Source organism: Ascaphus truei (assembly GCF_040206685.1).
Source record: "Ascaphus truei isolate aAscTru1 chromosome 20 unlocalized genomic scaffold, aAscTru1.hap1 SUPER_20_unloc_1, whole genome shotgun sequence".
Taxonomy (NCBI): domain Eukaryota; kingdom Metazoa; phylum Chordata; class Amphibia; order Anura; family Ascaphidae; genus Ascaphus; species Ascaphus truei.
The window spans coordinates 1,174,497-1,189,425 of record NW_027453857.1 but is presented as its reverse complement, the minus strand read 5'-3'; the positions used below and the strand labels follow the sequence as shown (position 1 = coordinate 1,189,425).

Genomic DNA, 14,929 nt, shown 5'->3' with positions numbered 1-14,929 from the left:
AATACATTTCTTTACTGTAGTTCACTTACCATTACTTGCCCCCACCGACTCCCGTTGCCCAGCTTACTCACGAACCAATCCACGATCAGGAACCCATAAAATAATAAACCATTGAAAATAATAAACATTAAACTAAAAATCCAAACCAATCCACGGGTCTTCTACTTGTAATACACCTTCATCTGTATTCTTCTTTCTTCTATCTCCTTCCGGGCGGGGCAGGGCGTGGTCTTCTTTCCATCATCGGCCACGCCCTTGTCTTTTTCCTTCTCCGGAGGTCCTTCCTCCGCGGCGTCTGGCTGCAAACTGAGACGACATAGGCTTTTAAAGGCCTATGACGTCACATTTTGCGTCATGGTTCCCACGGTCCTGATTGGACCGTGAAAACCATGTGTTTTGGCCGATAATAAAAAAATGATGACGTCACTTAAAGGGAATGAAAGCACAGCCAATCAGAATGGCTTTGCTTCAATTGCCTTTAAGTTGACGTCATGAAAAGGCACATGGCCGTGCACACATGGTACTAGAGCCAATCAGAGCGTGGGAACTTTATCCCTACTCTGATTGGCTCTGGTATACCATGTGTCAGGGGCTTGGGGGAGAAAGGATGTGACGTCAATGAAAACCTGTCACGTGGTACGGTAGCCAATCAGAGCGTGGGAACTTTATCCCTACTCTGATTGGCTCTGGTATACCATGTGTCAGGGGCTTGGGGGAGAAAGGATGTGACGTCAATAAGGATAAAGTTCCCACGCTCTGATTGGCTACCGTACCACGTGACAGGTTTTCATTGACGTCACATCCTTTCTCCTGCTGCTGCTTCCCTCAGAAGTGTATGTGCAGAGCTCCAGGCATTTGGTAAGGAATCCGCTTTATTCTTTCTTTATTTGGTATTTTTTGGTTTGGATCTGTGGGGGAGTATACTGTGAGTATACTAGGAGTTTTATAGAGGTTTTTGGGTGCATTTTCAGGCTTAAAAACCGTTTTTGGTTTTCACCCAGGGGCTGCAGTGATTTAACCCAGCATAGCTGCAGTTTAGCTGGCTGGAAAACTGCAGTCTCCCCCCCTCTCTCCTCCCTCACTACTGGAGGTTTTTACTGGTTGTTTAAACTTCCAATTTCACTCTTTTGTTTTTCTTAAAGCCTGATTCCTTTTCTCACTTGCTATTGAGAGCTCTGTGTCTTTTATATAAAGACTTGTAAATTGTGGTGTTTGCTTATTATAACAGAGAGAGAGAGTTAATAATAAGAGGAAAGATTTAAAGCTGCAGCAGGTTTTAAAAGCTGCAGCAGGTTTTAAAAGCTGCTGTTTTTTTCCCCTTGCAGAGAGATCTCTTCTAAAAGAGAAAGTTTTCTCTCAATACCTCTCTCCCTAAGCAATACCCTCCCCTGACTTAGAGGCTTATTTGTTTATCATGCCTGGAAAGGGGAATAGGACAAGTGCGGCAACAGGGGCGACGCCCGGATATAGAACACCAAAAACTGTGGCCCCTAGGAGCAACACTCTTAGTCACAGCCCTAGGCCTGGTCCTTCCAGTGCCCTGGCCACGCCTCCCCCAGCACCTGTTAGCAGCGTAACCCCTGCAGTCCCAGTTCCAACATGGGCGCATGTGGCAGTTGCAGGCGTTAACCCCAGCAACAACAATGCTGGGGCCACGCCCTGTTTGAGCAGGAAGCTTGGGGTGAGGTGCCCAATGTCACCTGGCCTAAACATGGAGATATATGTGAGGGCTGTGGCTGATGTGGTGGGACCCTCTGCTGTGGTGGCGGCCAGCAAAATGTATGGGAGGGGCATTTTCTTCCTTCGTACGCTGGCTGCCACTCACTACCTGGTGCAGAAAGGCATCAGTGTAGGGGGGAAATACATCCCTATGGAACCCATGGAGGGGTTAGGCACAAAGGTCATTCTGTCAAATGTGCCCCCCTTCATCCCAGATTGCCTCATGAAGCCGTACCTGCAAGCCCTGGGAGACATTAAGTCCCCCATAATAAAATTATCTTTGGGCTGCAGAGATAGGGCGCTGAGGCATGTACTCTCATTTAGGCGGCAGGTACAACTGCTGCTGCCAGGGAGCAATGAATCTGTGGAGGGTTCGTTTAGGGTGCCCTACGAGGGCATAGCATACACTGTGTTTTATGGCACGGAGGGGGTTAGATGTTATCTATGCAGAGAGCTGGGGCACACTCGTAGGAGTTGCCTCAGAGGGAACAGAGGACCCATCCCAACTCCTGCACCCGCCCCTCCCTCTGCCAAGACACCCGGTACCGCTGTGCCCACCACAGCGGGGCCCTCAGGGGCCCAGGTCCCTCCTGAGACCGCAGGAGATGTCGCTGTCCCATCCGGAACAGTGACTTCTGCACCTCTTCCTGGAGAGCGGAAGGAAGGAGAGGGGGTCGCCCTGGAGCGGCCAGCCTCTGTTAGCGCTGTCTCCCCCCAGGGGGAAATGCCCTGTGCCGCTGCACCCACCGCAGCGGAGCCCTCGGGGGCCCAGGCCCCCGCTGGGACCACAGGAGATGTCGCTGCCCCATCTCGGACAGTGACGTCTACACCTCTCCCCCAAAGAAGGAGAGAGAGGGAAAAGCCCTCGAAGGCCCAGGCCCCCTCTGGGACCGTAGAAGATGTCACTGCCCCATCTCAAACAGTGACATCTGAACCTCTCCCCAAAGAACAGAGGGAGAAGGAAAAGAGCTCGAGGGCCCAGGCCCCCCCTGGGACCACAGAAGATGTCACTGTCGCAACTCAAACAGTGACATCTGAACCTCTCCTCTAAAAAAAGAGGGGGAAGAAAAAAGTCACCCCAAAACAGTCACCCTCTGTCGCTGTCCCCCCCCAAGAAACCCCTAACCCCATTGTAAGCACCGTACAGGGTGAAGGGGAGCGGGAGGAAACTCCAGCTATGGAAACAGCGGCACCCTCTCCTGGGAAATCAATCCCCAGGAAGAGCAAATTTAAAACCAATAAGAGGGTGATTGAGGAGGTTGAGAGTGAACCATATTATGTTTACCCTCTGAAGTCTCGGAAGCGGAAAGAAAAATCAGTTCCGCACAAGGTGGTCCTGTCCGACCCACTGGTTGGGATTAACCAGTGTAAGCCGGATCCCACAAATGTACAGCCCACCCCCCTCGAATTTCTGGAGGGAATGCAGCTGGAGGTACCCGATGCCTCTGGGGACGTTGGGGAACCTCCCAGCGCCCCTCTCGGTTGGAGAGCATCCCCTGGAGAATTGTGCTTCGGTAAATTTGACATGCCGAGTGCACCTATCTTCAGAGCCAACCAAGATCCCCCTTCGGCTGTACCGCCTTCGGGTGACGCACATAGGGATAAAAAGCCCCGGTTTGCGTCACCAGAGGAAGGAGATGGGATAGGGCTGACCCCCGTGGATGAGGGTTTGGAGGGTGTTGTGGTGAGCACTTCCGATTACATCTGGGAGTTGTCTGACCTGAACCCTCTTGGTGCAGAGTTTTGGGCGGGCACTTTGTTGGGAGTGAACGCTGGGAAAGACCCTCCCTATGAAGCCCTTGCTAAGGAGTGCCCCCCCATGGTTGGTGAGAGCCCTCCCGCGGATGGTGGGTGCCCTCCTGCGGATGGTGGGGGCCCTCCTGCGGATGGTGGGGGCCCTCCCGCGGATGGTGGGGTCCCTCCCGCGGATGGTGAGGGCCCTCCCGCGGACGGTGGGGGCCCTCCTGCGGATGGTGAGGGCCCTCCCGCGGTTGGTGAGTGCCCTCCCGTGGGTGATGCGAACACCCGTGGCATGTGTGCTTCTGTGGCCCCCGAGGACTCTCGGGAGACCACTGCCTCTGCCATGCCGCCACCAGCTGCCCATGAACAGCCTGACTCGGGGATGGAGGTGGAGAGCACAGTGGACCCCCTCGTGGAAACACCGAGGAGGGGATCCAATCTAGGGCTGAGAGAGGCCCCCGCAGAGAAGGACGGGTGTCTTGAATTCTCCAGCCAAGAGGAGCCTGGGGAGTTGGGGCTCAGAGGGGAGTCCTCTGGCACCATGGAGTCGGTGGACTCCTCGATCCCCATTATCCCTGCCCGGGAGCTGGATAGTTTCCTGGATGATACCCTCTGTAGACATGGACATACGAAGGTGCAGTTGGCCCTTGAGAGGTGGAAGGATGCTTCGGTCATTCTCCAATCTCTCAGAGTATACATCAAGGCTAACCACAAGGCCAAACTTTCCGGGACTATCGAACATACTCGGGTCCTAAAGTTTAACAAAGTGTTGCGAGAGCACGTAAAGGCTTCTCGGGGTATAGTACCCTGAGCGCCTATGGGAAGCAAGACTCTTGATTACCAATGGCTTTGAGCATCGGTACGCTAAACGTTAATGGATGTAAGGACGGGTTTCGAAGGTTCCAGGTACTCTCCTTTTTACAAAAGGGAAAGTATTCTGTGAGTTTCCTGCAGGAAACCCATACCACTCCAGAGGCTGAAGCCAGCTGGCATCTGGAGTGGCGAGGCAAGGTCTTTTTCAGCCACCTCACTTCGACATCTTGTGGGGTGGTGACCCTGTTCTCTGAATCCTTTCAACCTGAGCTGCTGCTTGCCAAAGCTGTTGTTCCAGGTCGCCTTTTGCATATCAGGGTCCGACACGAGGACTACACGTTTAATTTCCTGAACGTGTATGCTCCTGCCAACGGACCCCTGAGAAGGCAGTTCTTCGTCAGAATGTCTGAATACCTGGAGACAGTCGACGCAGACGAATACGTGGTGCTCGGGGGTGATTTTAACTGTACCCTCGAGGCTCGGAAAGACCGGAATGGTCCGGAGCCACACCCGTGTTCTGCGTCGGCCTTGCGGGAGGTCATCACCCGCTACTCCTTGGTAGACGTCTGGCGAGAACAACATCCTGAGGCATCCACTGAGTTCACCCATGTTAGGGTGTTTAGGGGTGAACGGATGTCCTGGTCCCGGATCGACAGGCTGTATATTTCCAGCCACAGCCTGTCGCGAGCCCAGTCCAGTGCCATTAGGCTGGCGCCGTTTTCAGACCACAATTGTGCGTCCGTGACGGTGACGCTGCTACCTGCAGCACCCTCGGCCGCATATTGGCACTTCAACAATACGTTGTTGGAGGACAAGGGGTTTGCGACGACGGTCCGAGACTTTTGGATGGCCTGGAGAGGTTGCAGGTCAGACTTTGCCACGTTAGAGCAGTGGTGGGACGTGGGCAAGGTTCATCTGCGCCTCGTGTGTCAGGAGTACACAAAGGGTGCCAGCGGACGGCGTGATGCTGAGATCGAGGCCCTCAGGGAGGAGGTGCTCGATCTCGAGAAGCGGCTGTCTGTGGCAGGAGACCAATACCTGCAGAGTATGTACGTAGAGAGGAAGTGCACTCTCCGGGACTTGGAAGATCGGAGAGCTCGGGGGGCGTATGTGCGATCCCGCATCAACTTCCTTCGAGAGATGGATCGCGGGTCGCGCCTCTTCTACGCGCTGGAGAAAAAGAGGGGAAACCGTAGACATATCACATGCCTGTTGGCAGAGGACGGTACCCCTCTGACTGACCCGGAGAGCATCCGGGACAGAACCCGGAGATTCTATGTAGATCTTTTCTCTCCGGAGTCCATCCAGCCAGATAAATGCAGGGTCTTATTAGAGGGGCTTCCCACGGTCAGTGAGGATGGAAGGGAGCCGCTTGAGTTACCTTTGACTCTGGCCGAGCTCTCTGAAGCCCTCAGTCTCATGTCCCACGGAAAAGCGCCGGGGCTAGACGGGCTGACTGTGGAGTTCTTCCAGTTTTTCTGGGAGATGCTGGGACCTGATTTCACCGAGGTCCTAGCCGAAGCCCTGGAGATCGGTGAGATGCCACTTTCGTGTCGGCGGGCAATACTGTCTTTGCTGCCGAAGAAGGGGGATCTCCGTCAGATCTCTAATTGGCGACCGGTCTCACTGCTCAGCACGGACTATAAGATCGTAGCCAAAGCGCTTTCGCTGAGGCTCAAGTCCGTGCTGGCAGAGGTGATTCACCCCGACCAGTCCTATACTGTCCCAGGCCGGAGCATTCATGACAACATTTTTCTGGTCCGGGACCTGATGCACTACGCGCAGAGGACTGGTCTGTCACTCGCCTTCCTGTCCCTAGATCAGGAGAAGGCATTTGACAGAGTGGATCACCGTTACCTTATGGAGACCCTGCGGGCGTTTGGCTTCGGCCCACAATTTGTGGGCTTTCTCCAGATGCTGTACGCCTCTGCAGAGTGTCTGGTGAAGATCAACTGGTCCCTGACGGCACCTTTTGTGTTTGGTCGGGGAGTACGTCAAGGGTGCCCCCTGTCTGGGCAACTGTACGCGCTGGCCATTGAGCCCTTCCTCTGCCTACTGAGGAGGAGGCTCACCGGGCTGGTGCTGCGGGAGCCCGACATGCGAGTAGTCCTGTCGGCTTATGCCGATGACGTGCTCCTCGTGGCCCAGGACCTAGATGATCTAGAGCGGGCACAAGCGTGCCAAGAGGTCTACACCGCGGCCTCTTCTGCTCGGATCAACTGGTCCAAGTGCTCCGGCATGTTGGTGGGTCCCTTACAGGTGGACTCTTTGCCCCCCACGTTTCGGAATATCTCGTGGGAGAGCGATACTCTCAAGTATCTGGGAGTCTACCTGTCTGCTGCGGAGGACCCGGCCCCAGAAAACTTCAGTGATCTTGAAGAACGGGTCATTGCTCGTCTGGGGTCATGGGTGTATCTGTCAAGAATGCTTTCCCTTAGGGGAAGGACCCTGGTGATCAACCAGCTGGTGGCCAGTCAGCTTTGGCACCGGCTGATAGCCATGGGTCCAACCCCCGAATTTATCAACAAGATCCAGAGGAGGTTGATGGATTTCCTCTGGATGGGGAAGCATTGGGTCTCTGCGGGAGTTGCGTGTCTCCCTTTGGAGGAGGGTGGACAGGGAGTGGTGTGTGTCCGCTCCCAGTTACACACTTTCCGCCTCCAGTACCTGCAGAGATACCTATTCGCAGATCCGTCTCCGCAGTGGTGCCAGCTGGCAACCAGTTTCTTTCGCCAGCTGCGCAATATGAGGTATGACCGGCAACTGTTTATCATCAGGCCTGAGGGTTTAGGTAGAGACCTCTCGGTGCTGCCGGCATACTACCGGGACTTACTGAAGGCCTGGAAACTGGTCTCCGCGACCAGGAAGGAACGGGCGGCGGGGGTTGATTTCCTCGCTGAGCCCCTGCTGTATAATCCGGCAGTGGGGGCTCGGATGTTGGATTCACCCTCTATTTGCCGCCGGCTAGTCCTGGCGCAGGTGACCAGAGTCGGGGATCTCCTGGACTATGAGCGGCGAGACTGGGTAGGAGCAGAGGAGCTCGCGCCCCGTATGGGTCTGCTTACTGCCCGCGTCCCTCGTCGTTTGATCCAGGAGATTAAAGATGCCATCACCCCGACTCACGCATCTTCATCGAGGGGGTTTTGCAGACCGGAGAGCCTTGTCAACCTATCAACTTCAGCTCTCCGAATCTTTGCGTAGAACCCAAACCAAGGCAACCCCCTCGAGTTCCTATCTCCCCAAACCTCAGCAGGTTGGGGGATATGTCCCCGGCATGTTTTCGCGGCATGCCGAGGAAAGTCCTGTATTCTCTGGTGCTCCATATAGTGCACTACCTCGCCCTTGTCACCCGCCCAGATACCATCTGGAGGCGGGTATTTTTTGGGAACGAGGACGAGAGACCCCGGTGGAGAGAGCTCTATTCAGCTTTGGTTCCCCGTCCCGCCGGGGATTTGAGTTGGAGGGTCCTCCACGGTGCACTGAGCACAGGAGAGTATTTGGCACACTTCACGGACTCCCCCGCCGCCTGTCCCTTCTGTGGCGAGCGGGAGTCCGTATTCCACATTTATCTGAGCTGCGCCAGACTGCAGCCCCTCTTATCCACCTTGAGGAGCCTTCTTCTGCAGTTCTGGCTGGGTTTTTCCCCTCATCATTTTATTTTTGGGTGCCCAGTGTCCCGAGACAATAAGCCTAGGGATCTCCTAGTTAACCTGCTCCTGGCAGTGGCTAAGGTAGCCATTTACAAGACCAGGAAGCAGCGTTTGGAGAAGGGGGTCCCAACGAACATCGTGGCAGTGTTCCGGGCGCTGGTGCACTCCCGTATTCGGGCAGAGTTCACGTACGCCGAGTCCGCTGGGACGGTGTCGGAGTTTACATCCCAGTGGGCGTTAGGCGGGGTGCTCTGCTCGGTATCCCCCATCAGGGGTTCTTCTGAGTTAACCCTTCTTTTTTAAGTGCATTTTTTACAGTGCACTTGCTGATTCCCTTATATATTTGTTTGACTGGTTTTTCTTTGTTCTACTTGGCAACAAGTAGAATTGCTGTTTAACTGAATTGGCCGGCTTCGCCGGCCAATCAGTATTGAACCAGATCAAAATAGGCTGCTTCCAAGCATGGCGTCTGCTGGTCTGAGAGAGGAGCTAACCTGCCCCATCTGCCTGAGCACTTATACCCAGCCTGTAACGCTGAGATGTGGGCATAACTTCTGCCAGGGCTGTATTGGGAGTGTGTTGGATTCCCAGGAGGGATCTGGACTTTATACCTGTCCTGAATGCAGGAAAAGGTTTCAGGAGCGTCCTGCACTGCAGAGGAACCTGGAGCTGTGTAACATAGCGGAGCGTTTCCTTTCTACTCAGCCGGAGCAGGCTGTGATCTTCTGCACTTACTGTGTTACCTCCTCTGTACCTGCTGCTAAAACATGTCTGCTGTGTGACGCCTCCCTGTGTGATATTCACCTAAAAAGACATAACAAAGCAGTGGAACACGTCTTAACTGAGCCAACCACCTCCTTAAAGACCAGGAAATGTCCCATCCACAAGAAGCTCTTGGAGTGTTATTGCACTGAGGATGCTGCCTGTATCTGTTTATCCTGCTGTGTGTTTGGAGAGCACAGGGGACACCAGGTGGAGTCGCTGAATGAGGCCTCTGAGAAGAAGAAGGAGAAACTGAGACATGTTCTGGAGAAACTGACCTCAGTGAGAGAGGAGACTGAGAAAAGAGCCCAGAGTCTGCAGGAACGCAGGAGAGAAGCGCAGGAAAAAGCAGCTGGGGAGACAGCCCGAGTCACTGCCCTGATTAGGGACATCAGGGCACAGCTGGAAGTCCTAGAGAAGCGAGTCCTGAGTGAGATCACCAGGCGGGAAGAGCAGGTTTCTCTCCGAGTCTCTGATCTAATCCAGCAGCTAGAAATAAAGAAGGACGAGCTGTCCAGGAAGATGCTTCACATTGAGGAGCTGTGCAACATCACTGATCCAGTAACTGTCTTACAGGGACGGGAATCAGACAATGCTGACTTCTGTGATGCTGAGGAGGGAGGTAATGAGGACAGAGAGGGAGAGGATAATAAGGTCCCTGCTGTAGGGGATTTGTATGAGGTTCTGATCTCACTGACCTTACAGAGATTAGCTGATATTGTGACTGATCTAAAAGCAAAGAGCGGGTTCTGTGTGCAGGGGGATTCAGGCATATTACTGGATGTAAATACAGCTGCTAATTATGTATCTGTATCAGGTGACCTGAAAACTGCATCCTGCTCAGGAATAAACCAGTTACGCCCAAATACACCAGAGAGATTTGGGTCTTTTCAGGTTTTAAGCACCAGGAGTTTTTCCTCAGGACAACATTACTGGGAAGTGGAGATCAGTGAATCAGGGATCAGGGGGGTAGGGATTTCCTATCCCAGTATAGTAAGGAAACAACGTCAGTCCCGCATAGGACGTAATAAGAAATCCTGGTGTTTGTACATGTGGGATAATGATTATTCAGTGATACATGACACAATACGTACACGGATATATCCCGAGTCTCCCGTGCAGAGATTAGGAATATACCTGGACTATGAGGCTGGGCGGCTGTCCCTTTATCAGCTGTGTGACCCGATCAGACACTTACACACCGTCACTGCCACCTTCACTGAGCCTCTTCATGCTGCGTTCTTTGTATATAATAATGGCTGCGTCAGAATCAGGAGCTAGGAGTACTGATCCCGGCCCAGCAGGGGAACCCATAGACATATTATATATAATATAGTACACAGAAATAAGAATATACTGGGAGGGATTCAGTGAGCGAGGGAGAGAAAAGGAGAATATATCTCATATATTAATCAGTTACCCAGAGGGGCCCCTTCAGCACTTTGCTACACATACACATGACCTCGGAGCTTGCAATGAAGCTCCCCCTCTGATTCCCCCCCCCCCCCAACACACATAAATAAACACACAACAAAGGTCTGGAGGTTCAAGGGTCACGGCTTTATTTACACAAATAATAATAAACCTTGGTGAGTGCTACCTCTGCCAGCGTGCTCTCCCCCCGGGTAAAGGCCATTGGCACCCCAACCATGGCCCGCACCATGGCCCGCAAGACCCACCAAGCCGGGTGCCCATTGGCCTGGCTGTTAAGCGATACTGGGCTCAGGGAATCACACACAAATGTCCCACTCGCTAACCACCCGAAGGCTTTAGGGGTTATCTGCACCATAGAGCCCCCGCTGGCAAGGTTCCGTGCACTCACCCCCTCAACAGCCGCCGTGACGAAGGCAACACATGCCTTAAAAATGCCCACCTCAGGTATGTCAACATCAAAGTCTTTCTTTTATCCACATTTTGAAAAGGGGGAAAATACAGCATACACAATATAATTAAACTCTGTCATGTTTATCACACAAAGGGCATGGTGGGCGGGACTTTTTTCCCGTGCCAGACTGTTTTCCCGCTCCCCGCCCAGTTTAAATCCACTAAACCCCCCCCCCCCCCCCCGCGGCATGCCGGGAAGTAAAGGGGAAGGGCGCGCAGGCGGAAGGGAGGGGAAAGCAGTATCCGGCCCGCCGGGACAGCAACGCGCATCCTAGCGACACAGTTGAGGGAACCACGCAAAGGTAGGGGGGGGGGTGTGTAGGCGGGAAGAGGAGGGAGCCTGGCCCCAGCAGTCATGTGACCCGTCGCTGAAGGGCTCCAAGCTGCTTTATCTCACATACCTGTCCTAGGGATATCTGATTGCGTTAATCTTAGTTTAGTTCCTGTTCTGGGAGCGAGCGTATAGAAGTAATATAGGAGCGTATACCCATTACATATATATGTTTGTGCTGTGTCAGTAAATGGAAATGCTTTATAATATAAAAATTGTATGATGCAGAATAACATATTCCTGCTTCTCCCTGAGAATGTTTGTCAGACAAGTGTTTCTCTCACCGCGTCTCTCATCTCATTTAATAAATGTTATCACAATATTTCTAGGTGTGTGAATACTGTAAAGAAATGTGTCAGTTCCCCAGTGTATAAAAAGGAGGGGTGAGAGACCTCCTAGTGAGACTGAGGTGAGAGACCCCCCTAGTGAGACTGAGGTGAGAGACCCCCTAGTGAGACTGAAGTGAGAGACCCCTAGTGAGACTGAAGTGAGAGACCCCCTAGTGAGACTGAAGTGAGAGACCCCCCTAGTGAGACAGAAGTGAGAGACCCCCCTAGTGAGACAGAAGTGAGAGACCCCCCTAGTGAGACTGAAGTGAGAGACCCCCCTAGTGAGACTGAAGTGGCAGACCCCCCCAGTGAGACTGAAGTGAGAGACCGCCCAATTGAGACTGAAGTGAGAGACCCCCCTAGTGAGACTGATGTGAGAGACCCCCCTAGTGAAACTGAAGTGAGGTATAAGAGCTGTAGAAGTTATTGCTGTATCTGGGAGAAGCTGCAGTGTCTGCTCCTGTGCTGGTGTCAGGCCTGGGATCCTGTGTCACAGGGAAGAGAGAACAGGGGAAATCTCTGTAAGGAGATCCCTGCACCTAGGACTATAGGGTACCCCAGATGTGAGTATGTGTGTGTGTGTCAGTGTATGTCAGTTGTGGATAACTTTTTCCCAATAAATGAATGTTATAAGCTCTTGTGTCTCTGCCTGGCGAGTTGGTCCCTGGTATTAGTCCTGGTCTCCCGTGGCACAGGGTATATGCTAAAGTCAGTGACACGCTGGTTTTATCAGCACAATGACAGGGGGTGATTAGAATCAGGGGGTTAAATAACGAGGTAGATGTTCAGGGGGCAGTTTGGGAGGCCCCCACCCTATATAAAGATCAGACGCTTTGTGAGTTTGGGCTTCACCATACAGGTGTGTGGGAACACGTCCTGCCACGATCACAAGCAATCGCTGAGCTGGATCTGGTTCCTGCCGCGTCACTAGTTGCCGGGCAGAGATAGCAGCGCTGTTCTCACGCGCTATCGTCACACTCACTGCTCCCTGACCAATCCAATGTAGTATGAGGGAGGCGGCTCTTAGGGAGTGATCACTCACAGCTTTAACATGCGTAACAGCGACTGCAATCCCTGTGCAACCTGCAGCTAACAGGAGCCTGCACCCCCATACAGGTACAGCTGAACCCCTCCATATAATAAGCACCTCACTCACCGGAGGAGATCCCCTAACCCCCACGGTGCCCTGAGGCACTAACTCGCGTGATCCTGCAGCAATAAATCCCGGCTACGTTACTTTCAGTGCCTGGTGTGACACAAACTAGTGTAACACAGTGTAACCAGACAGTGACAGACCTGTGTGTGTAACCCGGCTCCTGACACACTGTGCCTGATTAGTGCTTTACCGCTCCCACCTACCCAACGTGCAGACACATATTAGCAGCAGCGTGCCACAGGGGATCAGCACGCCAGGGGTTAATCTGGATTGCGCTAGCAGCCCATACCTGCATCTTGTGACACTTACAGCTAAATGGTCAGATGGGCGCTGCACAGGATTTTATTCTTATTTTGCACTATTTTTGCCATACAGTATAAACATTTTTAAATTTCCTTATTAAAAGGGAAGGATAATTAACTCACAAATAAACTCGGTTATCGGGAGTTTTTGTGCTATCAGCAGAGATTTATTTCTCCAAAGTTTGTGTCTATTACACTGGTAATGAACATGCTGCACTGTATAATGATGCTGAGAATTTAAACCCTGATGAAGTTAGCACGAGCCCTGGGTGAGATGGGGCCCCTCCATGCCAGGTATTGGCCAGATTAATTTCTGCAGGCGTTTGTGTCATGGGGGAGGGGACACCCCTGGGGTATATTACACGGGGCATCGGGGGCTGTGCCTCCCCTGGCACAACTGCAGACATTGTTACTCACCGTGCCCAGCAGGTGCTCAACGAGGCCCAAGAAATCCAGGGCAGACTCGACTCCTGGTATCCATGCACCTGCGACTCTTGGTATCCCTGCCCCTGCGGCTCCTGTTATCCCTGCCCCTGCATCTCCTGTTATCCCTGCCCCTGCATCTCCTGTTATCCCTGCCCCTGCGGCTCCTGTTATCCCTGCCCCTGCATCTCCTGTTATCCCTGCCCCTGCATCTCCTGTTATCCCTGCCCCTGCATCTCCTGTTATCCCTGCCCCTGCATCTCCTGTTATCCCTGCCCCTGCATCTCCTGGTATCCCTGCCCCTGCATCTCCTGTTATCCCTGCCCCTGCATCTCCTGGTATCCCTGCCCCTGCCCCTGCGGCTCCTGTTAACCCTGCCCCTGCATCTCCTGTTATCCCTGCCCCTGTGGCTCCTGTTATCCCTGCCCCTGCGGCTCCTGTTAACACTGCCCCTGCATCTCCTGTTATCCCTGCCCCTGCATCTCCTGTTATCCCTGCCCCTGCATCTTTTGTTATCCCTGCCCCTGCATCTCCTGTTATCCCTGCCCCTGCGGCTCCTGTTATCCCTGCCCCTGCGGCTCTTGTTATCCCTGCCCCTGCATCTCCTGTTATCCCTGCCCCTGTGGCTCCTGTTCTCCCTGCCCCTGCGGCTCCTGTTATCCCTGCCCCTGCGGCTCTTGTTATCCCTGCCCCTGCATCTCCTGTTATCCCTGCCCCTGTGGCTCCTGTTCTCCCTGCCCCTGTGGCTCCTGGTATCCCTGCCCCTGGGACTCCTGGTATCCCTGCCCCTGCGGCTCCTGGTATCCCTGCCCCTGCTCCTGCGGCTCCTGTTATCCCTGCCCCTGTGGCTCCTGGTATCCCTGCCCCTGCGGCTCCTGTTATCCCTGCCCCGTGTCTCCTGGTATCCCTGCCCCTGTGGCTCCTGGTATCCCTGCCCCTGCGGCTCCTGTTATCCCTGCCCCGTGTCTCCTGGTATCCCTGCCCCTGCTGCTCCTGGTATCCCTGCCCCTGCGGCTCCTGTTATCCCTGCCCCTGCGGCTCCTGTTATCCCTGCCCCTGTGGCTCCTGTTATCCCTGCCCCTGCCCCTGCGGCTCCTGTTATCCATGCCCCTGTGGCTCCTGTTATCCCTGCCCCTGCATCTCCTGTTATCCCTGCCCCTGCGGCTCCTGTTATCCCTGCCCCTGTGGCTCCTGGTATCCCTGCCCCTGCGGCTCCTGTTATCCCTGCCCCTGCGGCTCCGGTTATCCCTGTCCCTGCTGCTCCTGTTATCCCTGCCCCTGCGGCTCCTGTTATCCCTGCCCCTGCTCCTGCGGCTCTTGTTATCCCTGCCCCTGCATCTCCTGGTATCCCTGCCCCTGTGGCTCCTGTTCTCCCTGCCCCTGTGTCTCCTGGTATCCCTGCCCCTGTGGCTCCTGGTATCCCTGCCCCTGCGGCTCCTGTTATCCCTGCCCCGTGTCTCCTGGTATCCCTGCCCCTGTGGCTCCTGGTATCCCTGCCCCTGCGGCTCCTGTTATCCCTGCCCCGTGTCTCCTGGTATCCCTGCCCCTGCTGCTCCTGGTATCCCTGCCCCTGCGGCTCCTGTTATCCCTGCCCCTGCGGCTCCTGTTATCCCTGCCCCTGTGGCTCCTGTTATCCCTGCCCCTGCCCCTGCGGCTCCTGTTATCCCTGCCCCTGTGGCTCCTGTTATCCCTGCCCCTGCATCTCCTGTTATCCCTGCCCCTGCGGCTCCTGTTATCCCTGCCCCTGTGGCTCCTGGTATCCCTGCCCCTGCGGCTCCTGTTATCCCTGCCCCTGCGGCTCCGGTTATCCCTGTCCCTGC

At 54.3% G+C, this 14,929-nt stretch overlaps 1 protein-coding gene across 1 annotated transcript; it reads left to right on the top strand.

Annotated features, from left to right (window-relative positions):
- Window positions 1–8,303: 8,303 nt before the first annotated feature.
- LOC142474704 (E3 ubiquitin/ISG15 ligase TRIM25-like) lies at window positions 8,304–10,337 on the top strand. The gene has a single exon (XM_075580888.1). It carries the CDS (start codon window positions 8,385–8,387, stop codon window positions 9,963–9,965), a length of 1,581 nt encoding a protein of 526 aa, XP_075437003.1. The 5' UTR covers window positions 8,304–8,384; the 3' UTR covers window positions 9,966–10,337.
- Window positions 10,338–14,929: the final 4,592 nt, after the last annotated feature.

Bases quoted from the DNA above. Each gene is read 5' to 3' on its own strand.
- LOC142474704 (XM_075580888.1), top strand. From the start codon at position 8,385: ATGGCGTCTGCTGGTCTGAGAGAGGAGCTAACCTGCCCCATCTGCCTG.